Raw genomic sequence first — 15,909 nt, 5'->3', positions numbered from 1 at the left:
ACGCTGCGCCGCAGCTGAAGGGAAGCGCAACCGAACAGCCCAGCCTGTTTTATATAAAGAATCATTTCAGACACCAAACATGTCCGAACTAGATTTTGGGGTCATCAAGGAAAAAGTGTACAGCAGATACTGAAGACTTTATAGTATATACGCTTAATAACTTAAAGGAGTCACTAAATAACATTAGATGCATTAAAAAATCATAATTGATGAGTTTATAATATTTATTGAATCATTCATACAGATTGCTGAAAAAGCATAGTTGTTAATAACTAAATCATTCACAGTAGATACTGAATAAGTCATAGTAGGTACTGAATCATTCACAGTAGATACTGAATAAGTCATAGTAGGTACTGAATCATTCATAGTAGGTACTGAATCATTCACAGTAGATACTGAATCATTCACAGTAGATACTGAATCATTCATAGTAGGTACTGAATCATTCACAGTAGATACTGAATCATTCACAGTAGATACTGAATAAGTCATAGTAGGTACTGAATAATTCATAGTAAATACTGAATAATTCATAATAAATACTGAATAAGTCATAGTAGATACTGAATAAGTCATAGTAGATACTGAATAAGTCATAGTAGATAGTGAATGTCATAATAAATACTGAATAAGTCATAGTAGGTACTGAATAAGTCATAGTAGATACTGAATAAGTCATAGTAGGTACTGAATAATTCATAGTAAATACTGAATAATTCATAATAAATACTGAATAAGTCATAGTAGATACTGAATAAGTCATAGTAGATAGTGAATGTCATAATAAATACTGAATAAGTCATAGTAGGTACTGAATAATTAATAGTAGATACTGAATAAGTCATAGTAGGTACTGAATAATTAATAGTAGATACTGAATAAGTCATAGTAGGTACTGAATAATTAATAGTAGATACTGAATAAGTCATAGTAGGTACTGAATAATTAATAGTAGATACTGAATAAGTCGAATAGTAGATAGTGAATAAGTATGTAATAGTTATTGTAAACAGCTGGTGAACCAGGCAAGTGAGGAAATCTTGAACATAGTGATTAAAATGTGCCAATGTTTCACTTTTCTGGCCACTCTTGACGGCTGAAAAATTAAAAAAGAAATTGGACAGGGACTCCGACCACCTATAAACCATATTTATGTCCTGACTTTCCTCCAGCACTCTGCTTAATGAGGGCTCTCTGCAGTGGACCGAAGTGCAGCGTTTCCTGCCCTCTACTAAAACGTCTGCGTCTGTTCCAACAGCTGACCGTTCAGATCGGCTCAGTGCCCATGAATTCACTGAGAAAGAATGATTAGCGTTTCATATTTTAGAGCCGTCAGCCGCAGGGAATCCAAACAGTGCTCGCTGTATTTACTGAATGATGATGAATGCCGGTGGCATGAATAGGTGCTGCATTCCTTCGCACCGCAGTGCTCCGTCTCTCCGACCTGATGGCAGGAAAATGCTGGACTTGTATCACTCTGTACCATCCGTCCTCCCACCTCTCCACTTCCCTTCTTCTATTCCTTGTTCCGTGTCCTAATCCGTGCCAGCTGTTTATTTCTCTAACTCTCATTTCCCAGAATGCCTTGGCCTCAGCGTCCAGTCTCTCCGAGCACTTTTAAAAATCGGGTCCTCAGGGACCCCGGATACCGCAGCTGGAAAATACACCGCACGCTGAACTGCTGGAGCTGACCGCAAGTCTGGCCTCCAGCTGTGAGCAGGATGGCCAATGTAGGTTAGTCCAGACGGAGGATGGCCTCTATTAAACTTCACTGAACACAGACAGTCCAGAGCCAACAGAGCTGCCCATTTGATAAATACACACTCTACCTCCACTGGCCAGTTTATCAGAGACACCTAGAACCATCTAGGTTCTACACTGCATCTACACTCAATGGCCCTAATTTATCAGCTTTGTGAAAGGAGCGATAGATATGACCACCTTTAGAAGGGAAATTCCACTGTTCTTTCAAAATTTATGCATAGTTGCATCGTTGAGGTGTAAACCGAGAGATTCAGAGGGTTTGGTGTGAAACGGTTCAGACGCCTTTACAGTGGTGGTGATGGGAACCAGACGTCGCCATGACTACAACACAGATATAGACGTTTTATTTACCACCTAGAACCACCAGAGAACCCACACGAGTCTTCTGAGTTTATATGGAATGTTGATGATGGAAAATAGTGGAAAATCTGGAATAATCAGTTTTCTTATATAAGGCCACTGTTTTGACACAGCACCCTGCATGCACCCTTAAAATAAACCAATTAGCAAGACATTTTTGGCTCAAACTATGCAAACAAATACACCATACAACAGTGTCTCAGACATCACGGCATGGTACTGATAACCATTTTTTTTTGGTAAGTTTCTCTAGAACAGAGCGTTTCACACCAAACCGCTCTGAACGGCTCTGTTTGCATCTTAAGCTTCTAATTATGTGGAAACTTCAAAGAATTGGTGGAGTTTCCCTTTAATGATGTACAAACTACTCTGTCCGATCCATGAAACTTTTATATGATGAGCAGAGATTTCTGTGCAACCAGCGTTGGATTCTATATAGAAGAGCTATTCTAAATAAGGTTCTAAACAGAGGCATCTATAGCACATTCTGAGGAACCATTTTGTGATGCAAGGAACCCTTTAATCCTAGAAAGGGTTTATAGAATCATTTTTGTTTACTGAGGAACCCTCAAAGAACCGTGGTTTTTAAGTGTATGTACGTTTACAGTTACAGACTGTAGCTCATCTTGTTGCTGTCCAGTTTATCAGCCCCTCTTCACACCATTCATCAATGGAAAGGGGCCACCACTGACTACAATTGACCACCAATGACCAGATAACTGGCAAACGGCCCACTATGTAGTATCTGCCCACAAATGGTTTGGTCTGTTGTGTCAGTTTGTTCTTACCTTTTATTGCCAGAAATGGCATCAACACAAAGCTCTGAAGGTCCACCTTGGCATGTTCCACTGTTTATTCCACTGCATGCATAAGCTGGACCTGAACTGCATTACGTAAGCTATTCAGTGGCTGGTCTGCGGTATCAGGCTCTGTCTCTCCTCTCACTCCATTTGCCACTCTCTAAGAAAGAACAATAGTTCGAGGAACAAGTCTGAACACCTACTAATCCTGACACGTGGCGTGGAACTCTGAGACAGAGTCAATTTAAAAGAAGGACACAGCTGGTTCTCTGAAGCCGTCTTTCAGTGTTTTACTGCTCCATCACACCAGTTCTAATCAGCCACTTACTAGGCCTGATGTGTGTTATGATGGGAAAGTGTTGAGTACAAGTGGCATCCAAAGTTTTGCCAGTTAGAACGTTCTGACATCAGTTTCTTCTGAAATGAAGGGTGTTAATAGTGAGTCTGTGCTGCAGTAACAGGCTCTACTCTTCTGGGAATACACCAGATCAGGGGTGTTTAATTAAAATTCAATAAGGTCCAATTAGAGATAATTACCTCAAGCGAAGGTCCAGAACATCACCATGTCTAACCTGCATGATGATTCAGTGCCATATACCGTGTACTGAAGTAGCCGAGTGGGAATATCAGCATCTTCATCATCTACAGTCGACAGCTGAATATCAGATCAAATAAAGTCCAGTTCGGTCAGATTTCAACAACATTTACTGAACATCAGATCAAATAAAGTCCAGTTCGGTCAGATTTCAACATTTACTGAACATCAGATCAAATAAAGTCCAGTTCGGTCAGATTTCAACAACGTTTACTGAACATCAGATCAAATAAAGTCCAGTTCGGTCAGATTTCAACAACGTTTACTGAACATCAGATCAAATAAAGTCCAGTTCGGTCAGATTTCAACAACATTTACTGTCAGTTTTCTCTTTTTAGATCACGTCATGTGGAATAACTTCCCTCTGACTCACTTTCTTCTCTGACCGCTGTTTCTCTCCTCATCCCTCCCCTGTGTGGCGTCACTCACTGGAGTCTCAGAGCTCATTGTAATGCACAGATCTGATTGGCTGAGTAGCGTCACGTGTGACATTTACAGTGCATGTAATTGGTCTGTGAGTCTCCTGGGCCACTAAAGCTGCTGTAAAGGCTAGAAAAGCTATGACGATTAAAACAGAACCACCCTGTTGAAATTAAGTCATTCTCCATAGTTTATCAGTTATAGGTCCAGGTCCGCATAGGACAGCATCCACCCATTAGTGACCTCTGCTCTAGATGATGGAACATTGCTGTGAGGAGTTAATTGAGCATTATTGAGGTCAGGTACTGATGTTGGATGGTCAGTTCTGGATCATCCCAAAGGTATTGGAGCTCCATCACTCCAGAGAACACAGCTCCGCTGCTCCACAGCCCAATGCTGGGGGGGCTTTATGCCCCACTAGCCCATTTTTGGCCTCGGGCATTATGACCTTAGGCTTGACCTTATGTGCAGCTGCACTGGACATATATTTGCACTGGACACATAACAAAATTGACCACATGATGACCACCCAAATATGAACTATTAGAACCATTAGAACAGGAAAACTAAACTGTATAGGAGCAAAATAGGGAACCTATTACAGAATGTAATAGTACCAAACACACACACACACACACACACACACACACACACACACACACTTTCTAAGCTGCTTCTCCCCCAGGGTTGTTGGGCAGTACCAAACAGTCACTTTCTTTTTTATTTTTTTAACTATAACATAAATACATACATTAAAAACTGAGATGATGACTGCGGATAAAGAAATAAATAAAAGGGGAAATAAGTCAATAAAACGGGAATACTCACACATTGCATCGCTACAAACTCTGGTCTTACAGATTTCATATAGTCGACCCATTGTAACCATAATTTTATTCAGTCTTATAAAAAATGTCATTTTTTTCCATTACATACATTTCATTGTCCAGGTTATCCAGTCATCCACTGTGCGGGGGTTCAGCCACTACCTTGTTCCAACTTTTATTTGCATGCATTTAATAGAATGTCCCACAAATATTTGCCCGATCTTGTTGCATCAAAATTTAGGACCTATAGGAGACGTGTCAAATTCACAGGGAGATGCTAAACTAAATATATTTCTCAGTACTTTATAACTCTGTCCAAAAATGCCTTAATATTGAGCGTTCCCAAAATACATGTCAGTGTCCGGCTTCCCGCTTCCCACACATCCTCCAGCATCCCTGATTTTCTGCAGGTTTCTGCTTTGGAGTAATAAAATCGAGTAACACACTTCCACCCAAATTCTTTCCAGACATATGAATCAGTACATTTCCACTGAAGTTCACAGATCTTCACATTTCTCTGGAAATGGTAATACTGCTCTCTTTTTCCCATTATAGTTCTATATATTCTGTCAAACCTCCTTTAAGGGGCAGTCATGGGCTGGAGGTCGCCGGTTCGATCCCCAGAGCCGACAGCACATGACTGAGGTGTCCTTGAGCAAGACACCTAACCCCCAACTGCTCCCCGGGCGCCGTGGATTGAGCCCCGCTCTGAGCCCTGGTGACGTTACGTACACATACACGCTCTGCCACAACGGCACGGTAACTTTTGGCGGCTGCTGCTTAGCAACATCATCACACCATCCCTTCATCCATTTTTCGCCCATAACACTGCCAGAGTTACATTTAATGCACCTTCCTGTTGAAAAAAAAAATAAAATCGAGCCCATTAAAAGTGTTGGTTCCTGGTGGTTTTCAGTGGCCACTGATGGTATTCTGTGCTCTCCTGATGGGTTGATATCACAGTATAAAGGATTCTGGTCGTCTTCATTTTGGCTTTCATGAGTTTCAGCAGCCTTTTTGTTTTTCTCTGCGAATAAACCCGACATTTGTCTTATCGTCGAAGTTTTACTGTGAAATTTTCCATATTTAATTACCTTATTATGAGTATGACATCACCAATGCCTTCAGTGTTACTCTTGTTGCCCAGTAGTTGGTGTCATCACCACTGAGCAGCTTTTCTTGTTGTTTATTGCGGTTATTTTATGTCAGAATAGAAGATTGCATTAAAATTCCCGATTTTCTAGGTTAATCTGCCACTTTCTTTAATATTGCAGTTAAGACCCTACCAAACATTCGTTTTCAAATGATGTCCTTGTAAATGCAGGGTGATGAAATGTGTGAGCGCGGTGTGTGGAAAGCCTCCACTGTAGCTTGATGTATGACTGGGTCCATTATCGACTGTCCTGAATAGATTTCACCCACCTGCAAAAACAGAGAGCGCACTCCTCTGTGGGCACTCCGTGTCCTATCAACACGGCTAATCCTTTAGATAAACTCGGAACATTCCCTCGGCTTTCACCACACCACTTACGCAACTCTCCTCGAGACTGGACGCCGAGGCCTTGACTGAACTCCACAGTCCACTATCAGCCTCTGAAAAATGTACCTGATAGCATCAAGAGCAACATGGTTACCATAATATTTGGTCCAAACACACAACACGGGTTCAAAGAGTGTCAAAAATCAGGGTGGTCTACAATGAATGACCCCAAGAGTGCAGATGTCACTGGGCCTCGTTAAGTTCTTCTTAAAACCCACTTACGCAGTTCTGATGAAGGTTCTGACTCAGAGTTCTCTTATCTGGGGTTTGTTCTTAGGTAAGAACTGCACCCACACGCAGTCAAGAGTGCAAAGGTGAGAACCGTTCTGCGCTTTAAGAACACGACATGAATCTGATGGAGACTTTTTCTTAGGACCTTTATCAAGAACACAGAACGTTTTCTTCTACATAGAACCATGAATGCTCCAAGAACCGTTTGCATGCTTCAGGAGTTCTTTGAACAGTGAAATGGTCCTTCAGATTGACGGAGAATGTGTTGTGTATGGTTTAGAACCAAAAAAGGTTCTGCTACTGTTAAAGTCAAGCTTTTTACAATAGAAAACCCCTGTTGGTGCTATCTAGAACCATTTTCAAAGTTCTCACCATCAAAAGTTTCTCAGTCGTTGCACCCGACAAAGTACCACAAACAGAAGCCTCCTGACCATTACTGTGGCCTGGACACCCTTGCTTTTTTCCTATAACACTCTGACCAGTCTGCTGAATGACCGAATGAAAGGTTTCGTGCCTTCAGTCATCGCAGGTTCCTCTGTAGCCTCAGCAGACTGTGACTCCATGGGAGAGCGCGAGGCCGGTATGTACGTTTGCCGGGACGTTGATAGATACAGAAGGCGCCGGACAGCAACTGACCTCAGCGCTTCTTTGGGTTCACGGTAGCCGCCCGGCCACAGACCGGCCACAGACTACTACCATTTACGGCCTTATCTCCATAGAGGGACAACGAAGGAGTTTCGAAGACGGCCAAGGCATCCTAAAAAGTCAGAACCCAAACAGTCTTCTGGACACGCTCTCCTGTTTCAGCATTGACACAAGGGCACTGGTCAGCCTTCCTTCAGCAGGCTTTATGAGCTGGCCCGAGCAGCACGGTGCTGAAAAAGGGCTTTAATGAGACGGCGGATGCCTCGGACCGGCCGGCTGCGTATGCTAAGCTTTGGCAGCTGCAAGTTGGAAAGAATAAGAAAGCAGCATCATCAAAGCTGTAAAGAAGCGGACAGCTTTTCCGAAGACGGATGGACTGAAGATTCCCACCCACCGTGTCAAGACGTCTGGGAAATTAATGCATTAGTATCTTTGCCTTTTACGGGAAATGGTGTGCGGTGAAAGTGTGACTAAACGCTTCCTCCCGTCAGCCTAAAGAATGCAGGGTGGTACAGGAACACCTCAACCATCTAAAGACATAAAACCACAGGTCACAGTCTAGAACACCTAGCGTCTCCGTCCAGAGCACTCTGACCAATGAGTTCATCCTCAGCGCTCACGTTTACGGCTTAAAGCTTTACATGTGGAGCCTTTTCAGGTTGCTTTGACTAAAAAACGTCTGTTCTGGCAGTTTTTCAGACCACGTCACCGCCCAGCCTTCGGGATCCTGAACTGATGGTGCAGGTTTATTTCAGATAAGGAGGTTTAACAGCAAAGTGGTGAAGCCAAAATCTCATTTCATCATACATCGATCTTGGAGGCACCACATTCTTAAAGAAACAGGTTCTTTAGCAAAGGAAATAGTTCTTTATAGAACAAAGAACACTCAAGAGCCCTTTGCATCATGAAAGGGCTCTTCAGATTGAGAATGTGCTATAAATGGTTCTATATAGAACCTTTCTATATAGCACCCAAAAGCGTTCTTCTTAACATCAGAACAGCAGCAGAACCCATTAGGGTACCATCTACAGCATTCTCCATCAAACCCTTTAGTCATGCAAAGGGTTCTTTGAATATTCATGCTTCTATACAGAACCATTTTCTTTGCTATAAGGGGTTCTTTAGAACCATGAATACCCAAAGAACCCTTTGTATGATTAAAAGGTTCTTTGCAACATCAAAGGGCTCTTCAGATTGATGGAGAATGAGTATGAATGTGCTGTAAGTGGTTCTATATAGAACCTTGCTATAGACCACCCAAAAGGCTTCTTCTTAACAACAGCAGAACCCTTTAGGGTGCAATGTAGAACCATTTACATGACATTCTCCATAAATCTGAAGAACCTTTCATGATGCAAAGCGTTTCTCTGAGTATTAATGGCTCTATATAGGACCATTCTCTGCCAAAGAACACTCACTCTGTGATTAAAGGGTTCTTTGCATCACAAAAGGGTTCTTGAGATTGACGAGACTGTGCTGTGGATGGTTCTATATAGAACCCATTTTAAAGGGTTCTCCTATTATTATTATTATTACGACCCTTTCTATATTGCACTTCTTGACATTAGGACCCTTCAGGGTACTATATACAACCATCTACAGCATAATCTCCATCAATGTAGATCCATGATGCAAAGAACCCTTTGAGCATTCATGGTTCTACATGGAATGATTTTTGCTAAAGAACCCTTGAAGAACCATATTTTTAAGGGTGCACAACAAGAACAATCTAGAACAATAATCTTTGCCTTAGGCAGATTTGAACAGGACTTACGGTGAAACCTGAACCGATGAAGTCCAGTGACCAGTGATGGACAGCAACTCGGTGCATGTACCTCATTACTGAACTTGCATTTCCATTTTTTGAGACTTCTGCTTTCACTCCACTACATTTCAAAGTGAATTACTTGAGTAATACTGAGAAACAGTAACTTGGGCTAAAGCCGCGTTTTTCCAGCCTGATCCTGGAATTCCCAGCACATTTTAGTGCTCTTCTGCTCCAGCACCTGTTTTAAAGCTGCACTACGTAAGACTTTTTTTATTAAAATTGAAAGAGGGCCAACACTTTATTTGGATGGTCACTATAGATGCTCAGTCTGTCTTTAACATTCAAATATATGTCTATTAAATGCAACTCAACTTGAAGACGTGCGTGAAAACTTATATTAATTCTATACCTAATTTACCTCATTCTAAACTATACCCTACATGCCTCAATCTAACCCTGACCCTAACCTCGAGGCAAAACCTACATCTACTCCTAAACCTTCCCTTAATGATAATCAGCTGTCACCAGGACGTAAAGTATCGGTAGAGCATCTATAGGAGAGCATCCAAACACCGTGTGACCGAAAGAAAAGGGCTAGAACCTGCAAGTCGCCCTGTAAACCCTGAGCTGATTTAAGTCAGAGGCGTCGGTGGGGCAGCCTGGTGGGAGTTTTTGTAGACCACGTCCCAGCCTTTCCTTCAGGATACTGAATTGATTAAGTCCAGTCACCAAGGGTGGACAGCAATAAAGTTTTTTATATTTTATATTATATATAAAAGTTCTAGGATGAATCCAGAGTAAATGTGAATGCCAGTGTGGAGAAATAAGCACTCACCAGTCCGCCAGTGTCCAATAGATCTCTTTTATTGTAAGGACAGAAAATAATAATGTAAAACATTCGCCGTACGGCAGCGAGGTCAGGAAGGGAGGAAGGAACGTGTAAAATAAGAAGAGGTCGGGTGGAGGGCAGGACACAAAGAAGTGCATGCTGGGATTCTAATGGTTTCACCACCTGTTAAAAGAAAGAGGGGGGCACTGGTTAATGAGGCAGATTCACTGTAGACGACCTCAGACAGTTAAACACAGTTCAATCAGCTGCTCACTGTAGCTCAGTGGCTCATCAGATCCACCTAAACATATCACTTCATGCAGTAACAAGCAGCTGAACCAGTTCATTCATCTCAAACTACACTGAAAGAATCGTTTATTCAAAGTATTTATTCAGGTTGAGTAAAACTAGTTCATTTACTACTTTTACATTTACAATTAAACAATTATGGCCAATAAACACTGAAGAACCAACATGAATTAAGCAAACATACAAGACAAATAACTGCAAGTAATTAAGTAAAATAGTACATGAATTAATTACAAACAAGCAAACAAAATTCAAAAACAAACAAAAAAACCAAGCAAACTACATACAGGGCAGTTTTTAATTTACTTCTTATCACATGAAATCCTTTTTTAGGCTGATCTGACGAGACACTTTTTACAGTGTACAAAAGTCTGAGTGCAACCAGTCAAATGACGTTTTTAGACACCCTCTATATCCATACGCATTCTTTTATTTGGGGCACAATTTCTGTTTATTTGCCAAGTTTCGTATGTTAGAACATAAGAACAAAATATGGCAACGTGGAAAAAACTTCTGCCATATTTTACGTTTTATTTTCAATCAGGGCGTTAAATTTGACAAAAACAGTAACTTCATTTAAATGTGCAGAAGTGTCTCCGTAGAGGACGATTAACTTATTTACACTTCGAAATGATTATTTTCGCATAAAGCCCAGCAGAAAGATATTTTATCACTGTTCTGTAGCTTTTTGTGAGAAAATCCACACCTTTTAGAACCTCGAGGACGATGGAACCTTCCTGTTATGTGGAGGATTTACAAAACGTCCACTGCAACATACAGGGACACAAGTGTGGTTCAACATTGTGGAAACCACCTTTGTTGGCACCTCTGAAATAGAGACCGGCAGAAGAACCCCCCCCCATACCCCCCCGCCCAACTCCCAAAACAAACAAAAACCAAAAATGAGAAAATGTACTTTGACCATAATTTCATCTGAAAGAATTCCTAAAAGTTTTGACCTGTTTCTATTTGTCCTTTCATTCTGAAACATTGACGGAGGTTTGAACTCGCAGCCCAAATGTATTAGGAAAAAGATCCTTCTGATTAAAATGACTTAAGGTAGAAGACTTTTCTCCTTTTCTGCTGCACGTCACCATATCAGGCGCCTAAAAAGGTTCTTTATTGTTTGTGGCTCTGTCAAATGCTACTGCGAGACAATCGAACTCCTGAACTTGTGTCATATAACGTGACTGCGCTGATCAGAAGAACTCCATTAGGAACTGCTGTTGTCCTGTTAGTTGAGAGCCTCACGTTCAGCCTCGGTGGCAGTGACTCAGAGCGGCAGCCGCTGTTAACATTCCATAGGCAGCGATGGGTTTAGGCCAGAAAAGCCTCCCGCACCTCCCGTTACAGCTATCTGCAGACGATCTGAGGGCCGAGGCACCCGGCTAACTGCAGGTTATGAGCGTGGAAATGATAGTGAGCCTGCCGCGGTTTTCTGAGTGAGTGACTTTAGGACATGGGTAGACACATTTACAACAGGCACAACCTCAGGCTTTACCATCACCTGATATTTGAGAGCTAATCTGATGTATTTTCATTGTCTGAGTATTTCCCAGGCGCTGAAGCATTTTTATGAGCCAACTCTGCTCAAGTGAGCTGCTGTTTTAACTTTGTGACTGTTTTCCAGCTAAACCTTCAGTCTGTGGCTCTGAAGGACACTGTACACTTATCAGGCGTAACATCATGACCACCTCCTCGTTTCTACGCTCACTGTCCATCTTATCAGCTCCCCTTACTGTATAGCTGCACTCTGTAATTCTACAGTTACAGACTGTAGTCCATCTGTTTCTCTGATACTCTGTTACCCTGTTCTTCAGTGGTCAGAACCCCCACGGACCCTCACAGAGCAGGTACTGCAGTAACACTGACATGGTGGTGGTGTGTTAGCGCATACTGCGCTGGTATGAGTGGATCAGACACAGCAGTGCTGCTGGAGTTTTTAAACACTGTGTGTGTCCACTCACTGTCCATTACGGCTCATCTGCTGCTGCTGGATATTTTTGGTTGGTGGACTGTTCTCAGTCCAGCAGCGACGCTGAGGTGTTTAAAACTCCAGCAGCACTGCTGTGTCTGATCCACTCAGACCAGCACAACACACACTGACACACCACCACCACGTCAGTGTTACTGCAGTGCTGAGAATGACCCACCACCCAAACAGTACCTGCTCTGTGAGGGTCCATGGGGGTCCTGACCACTGAAGAACAGGGTAACAGAGTATCAGAGAAACAGATGGACTACAGTCTGTAACTGTAGAACTACAAAGTGCTCCTATATCTTGTCAAATCAAAGTCAAGAATTAGGGGGGGTGGTAATAAATAATTGCCCCCCTCTTTGAAGGTGTATGATCCCTAAATGTAACTAAAGCCCAGCAGTGAGGAGCTGAACTTTCCCCTCCTCTGCTGTCCCTGCAGACGGGCAGGGTCGCCTACAGAGCGGCGCTAGTAGCTGTTAATGAAGTGATGCTCTTTTATTAGAGGGTCTCATTTCAGAGGGAAGATCTCAACCACTGCCCTGTAGCTCAGGAACAAGGGGTTAGAGTGACACTCAAAAAACAAGGGGTAGGGGTAAAACCAAGAAATGTGACTGGGCCTCAGAGTTCCTAATAAGGGTATGACACCGACTACAGAGATTTATTAGCTCTGCTGTGATGCCTATGAGGATTTATGCGTACCTATATGGGGACATTCACTCATCTATGTACTCAAATGGCTCCGGGGCGTCTGGCTCCTGTTCCTCTTCTTCAATCTTGGGGCCATGGGCGGAGACTGGCTCCACAAGCTCCTCCTCTTCTTCGCTGGTGTCCTTTAGGATGATGATGCCACCTGTGTGTAACTGAGAGGTAGGAGAAGATCAGATCAGACCGAGGCTTTTCACTGTGTACAGAAGCGTAAGAGCCAGTTCCACTGGCCTGTGACTGACCTGGAGACCGGTGCCAGGCTTTAGAGTGAGAGAGAGAGACCGGGAGTGAGCGAGCGAAAGAGAACACATCCTCACATCGCCTCTTTCCATTCTTTCCCCTCGGCAGACACTGAGCCGTATTATTGCCTTGGAGATAACTGCAGACACTCTCCGAAGAAAACGGATGGTACCCCACTTCCACTACGTAGTGTTTACCCCTGAAACTTTCCACTTAAAGGAAAAGTTTGGCAAAATCTCAAATCCGCACAGTCGTGTCACCCCCCACCCCCCCGGCCTCCCTCACCCGAAAAATGTGCAACAGCCAAGATGTGTTTGGTGTCTGAACTTTGCATTAGAGCTTTAAGGCTAAATCGAGTCCACTCAAAGTTTATTTATATAGCGTTTTTTGCAACAGGCATCATAAAGCAGGCTCCCATTTTATAATGTCTCTAATAACGGTGTATAACACATGCAATGCAATATGAATAACATGCAACAAAACTGCAACTACTGATGATTTAGGCAATGTTGCAGACGGATCCCAGAAGTACAGCCTGTGTAATTACACAAGTGGATCTTCTACACAGGAACTTTCCTGCAGTGCAGTGTTAAAGTTATTATGTAGGTACTGTATAATAACGGAGGTGTAATATAGACGCTGCCTTGAAGGAAATGCAACATTTAATTAAGGTCATAAAAGCTACATGTTGATATAAGGGGGCGTCTGCTGTTCTGTCACATTACAGGTTTAAAGCTGAAACTGGTTACAGTGTCACAGCACTAACAACATAAATGCTGGCTAAATGTTAGGAAAGCTGGCAGATACAGTGTAAGTACTGTCTTAATGTATATTATTACAGATTTCCTTTTACCGCTGGAAAAAAATACCTTTGCTGTTCCAGTGACGGCATTTTAATTACATTTGTTATTACCGTTGAGTAATTACATCAGAGAGAAGAGGCTGTGGCAACTATTCTGCAATCCATCCGTTAGTAGTTAGTGTTGCTGCATATGTTGTTCACATGTAACTACATATTTATTAGAGACACTTAATATTATTATTATTATTGCTTAATATTAAAGTTGGACCCAAAGCAGCTTAACAGAAAAAAATCCGGGAAAAATCCCCTAAAGCCAGGATCACACAACACAACCTTCACACTATTTCCGGCCCGATTCTCAGTCCGGCTGAGTTTTTTTTGGGTCGCTTGGAGCTGACAGAGCATCAGGTCACAAACTCTGATTTCTTCTGACTTGTTTCTATTCATCTACACTGCATGTCCAAAATTTACAGATAGGGCAAAAAGACCAACGGAAGAGTGAAGCGAGTTCAGCGTTTATGTCAGACGGCTGACCTCGGCAGGCTAAATCTCTGCTCTGCTCTCAGCTCTGTTTATTTGGAGCCATTAACTGAGTGTCATCGTCTTCTTCAGAGGAGTCGGGTTGCGTGTGGGGGCTGCTGATCTCATTATTTACAGTGGAAAACTGTCAAACATTTACAGCAGGCTGCAGTCCAGGCCTTTATGGGCCAGCTGTATGAAGAGTCTGATGCATTTTCACCCATCTAGTGAAAAGTAAGTCTGTCTGGCCGTGTGAGTCAGACGATATTTAAAAAAAAATATGATTAAAAAAACAAAAAACAAACAAAACAAAACCCACTAAGTCTTTATTATGTGCCACCCCCCAGGAACCGGTCTACCCACAAGCACCTTGGAATTTCTCAGTCAGTATGTTGCTGGAGAAATTGCGATAACAGTAAAAGCACAAATTTATTTATATCAGATTTTTTAATTGATCAAAGTATACGGCTAAAAGGTGATCTTTAATACTTTTGTACGATCAGGCATACGATCATGATCACCTCCTTGTTTCTACACTCATGGTCCATTTTATCAGCTCACAGAGGACCCTCACAGAGCAGGTACTGTTTGGGTGGTGGGTCATTCTCAGCACTGCAGTGACACTGACGTGGTGGTGGTGTGTTAGTGTGTGTTGTGCTGGTCTGAGTGGATCAGACACAGCAGTGCTGCTGGAGTTTTTAAACACCTCAGTGTCGCTGCTGGACTGAGAATAGTCCACCAACCAAAAATATCCAGCCAACAGTGTCCTGTGGGCAGCGTCCTGTGACCACTGATGAAGGACTAGAGGATGACCAACACAAACTGTGCAGCAGCAGATGAGCTGTCGTCTCTGACTTTACATCTACAAAGTGGACCGACGAGGTAGGAGTGTCTAATAGAGTGGACAGTGAGTGGACACAGTGTTTAAAAAGTGAACTGTAGAACTACAAAGTGCACCTATATAGTAAGTGGAGCTGATAAAATGGACAACAAGCGTCAAAACAAGGAGGTGGTCATAAGATCATGCCTGATAAAGTAGAACTTTCATTATTAGACCAGGCATGTCCAGTCTTATCTGCAAAGGGCTGGTGTGGCTGCAGGTTTTCACTCCACACAAGCTGGAGCACATCTGATGGTGTGATCTGATAGACCGATCGTTCTGGCTCCGTTTGAAGCTAAATTCTAATGAATGAACAGGTTAATATTTGGAAAGCTGTTTACAATTTAATGAAGAATATCCATCAGTTCACTTTCTTAAAATTGCCTTTCAAAAGACCAGCATCTCGTAAAACACTGCAGATACCCCATCACACCACCCAGCGCTGGTGTGAGCTGGTCAGTCTGAGAGAAGACACTCACCGGTTTGAATGGCTGGTAGCGACAGTTCTCAGGCATGGTCAGCACTCGGAGCTGTGCGGGCATCGCTCTGGCCGGGTTCTCCAGCATCTGGAAGTTGGGCTCCTGCTCTTTCTTCTTCTCTTTCTCCTTCTCTTCGTCTTTCTTCTCTTTCTCAGCCTCCTGCGTCTCCTGCATCAGACACAGCATGACAGGCTTACACACTAGAGCCTGGTCGA

At 42.7% G+C, this 15,909-nt stretch overlaps 1 protein-coding gene across 2 annotated transcripts in view; it reads right to left on the bottom strand.

The window, feature by feature from the left end:
- Window positions 1-9,796: 9,796 nt before the first annotated feature.
- The window catches only part of psmd1 (proteasome 26S subunit, non-ATPase 1), a 79,847-nt gene continuing 73,734 nt past the window's right edge, over window positions 9,797-15,909 (bottom strand). For both annotated transcript variants that reach the window (XM_017702625.2, XM_017702623.2), the window contains exons 23-25: window positions 15,695-15,862; window positions 12,769-12,929; window positions 9,797-9,965 (exon numbers count right to left, since the gene is read on the bottom strand). In XM_017702625.2, coding sequence (XP_017558114.1) covers window positions 12,783-12,929; window positions 15,695-15,862 — 315 coding nt within the window. In that variant the 3' untranslated portion in view covers window positions 9,797-9,965; window positions 12,769-12,782. The remainder of the gene's footprint in view (window positions 9,966-12,768; window positions 12,930-15,694; window positions 15,863-15,909) is intronic.

Source organism: Pygocentrus nattereri, chromosome 15, assembly GCF_015220715.1.
Source record: "Pygocentrus nattereri isolate fPygNat1 chromosome 15, fPygNat1.pri, whole genome shotgun sequence".
Lineage (NCBI taxonomy): Eukaryota > Metazoa > Chordata > Actinopteri > Characiformes > Serrasalmidae > Pygocentrus > Pygocentrus nattereri.
The sequence above is the reverse complement of the archived record's forward strand: the minus strand, read 5'-3'. Positions and strand labels throughout refer to the sequence as shown.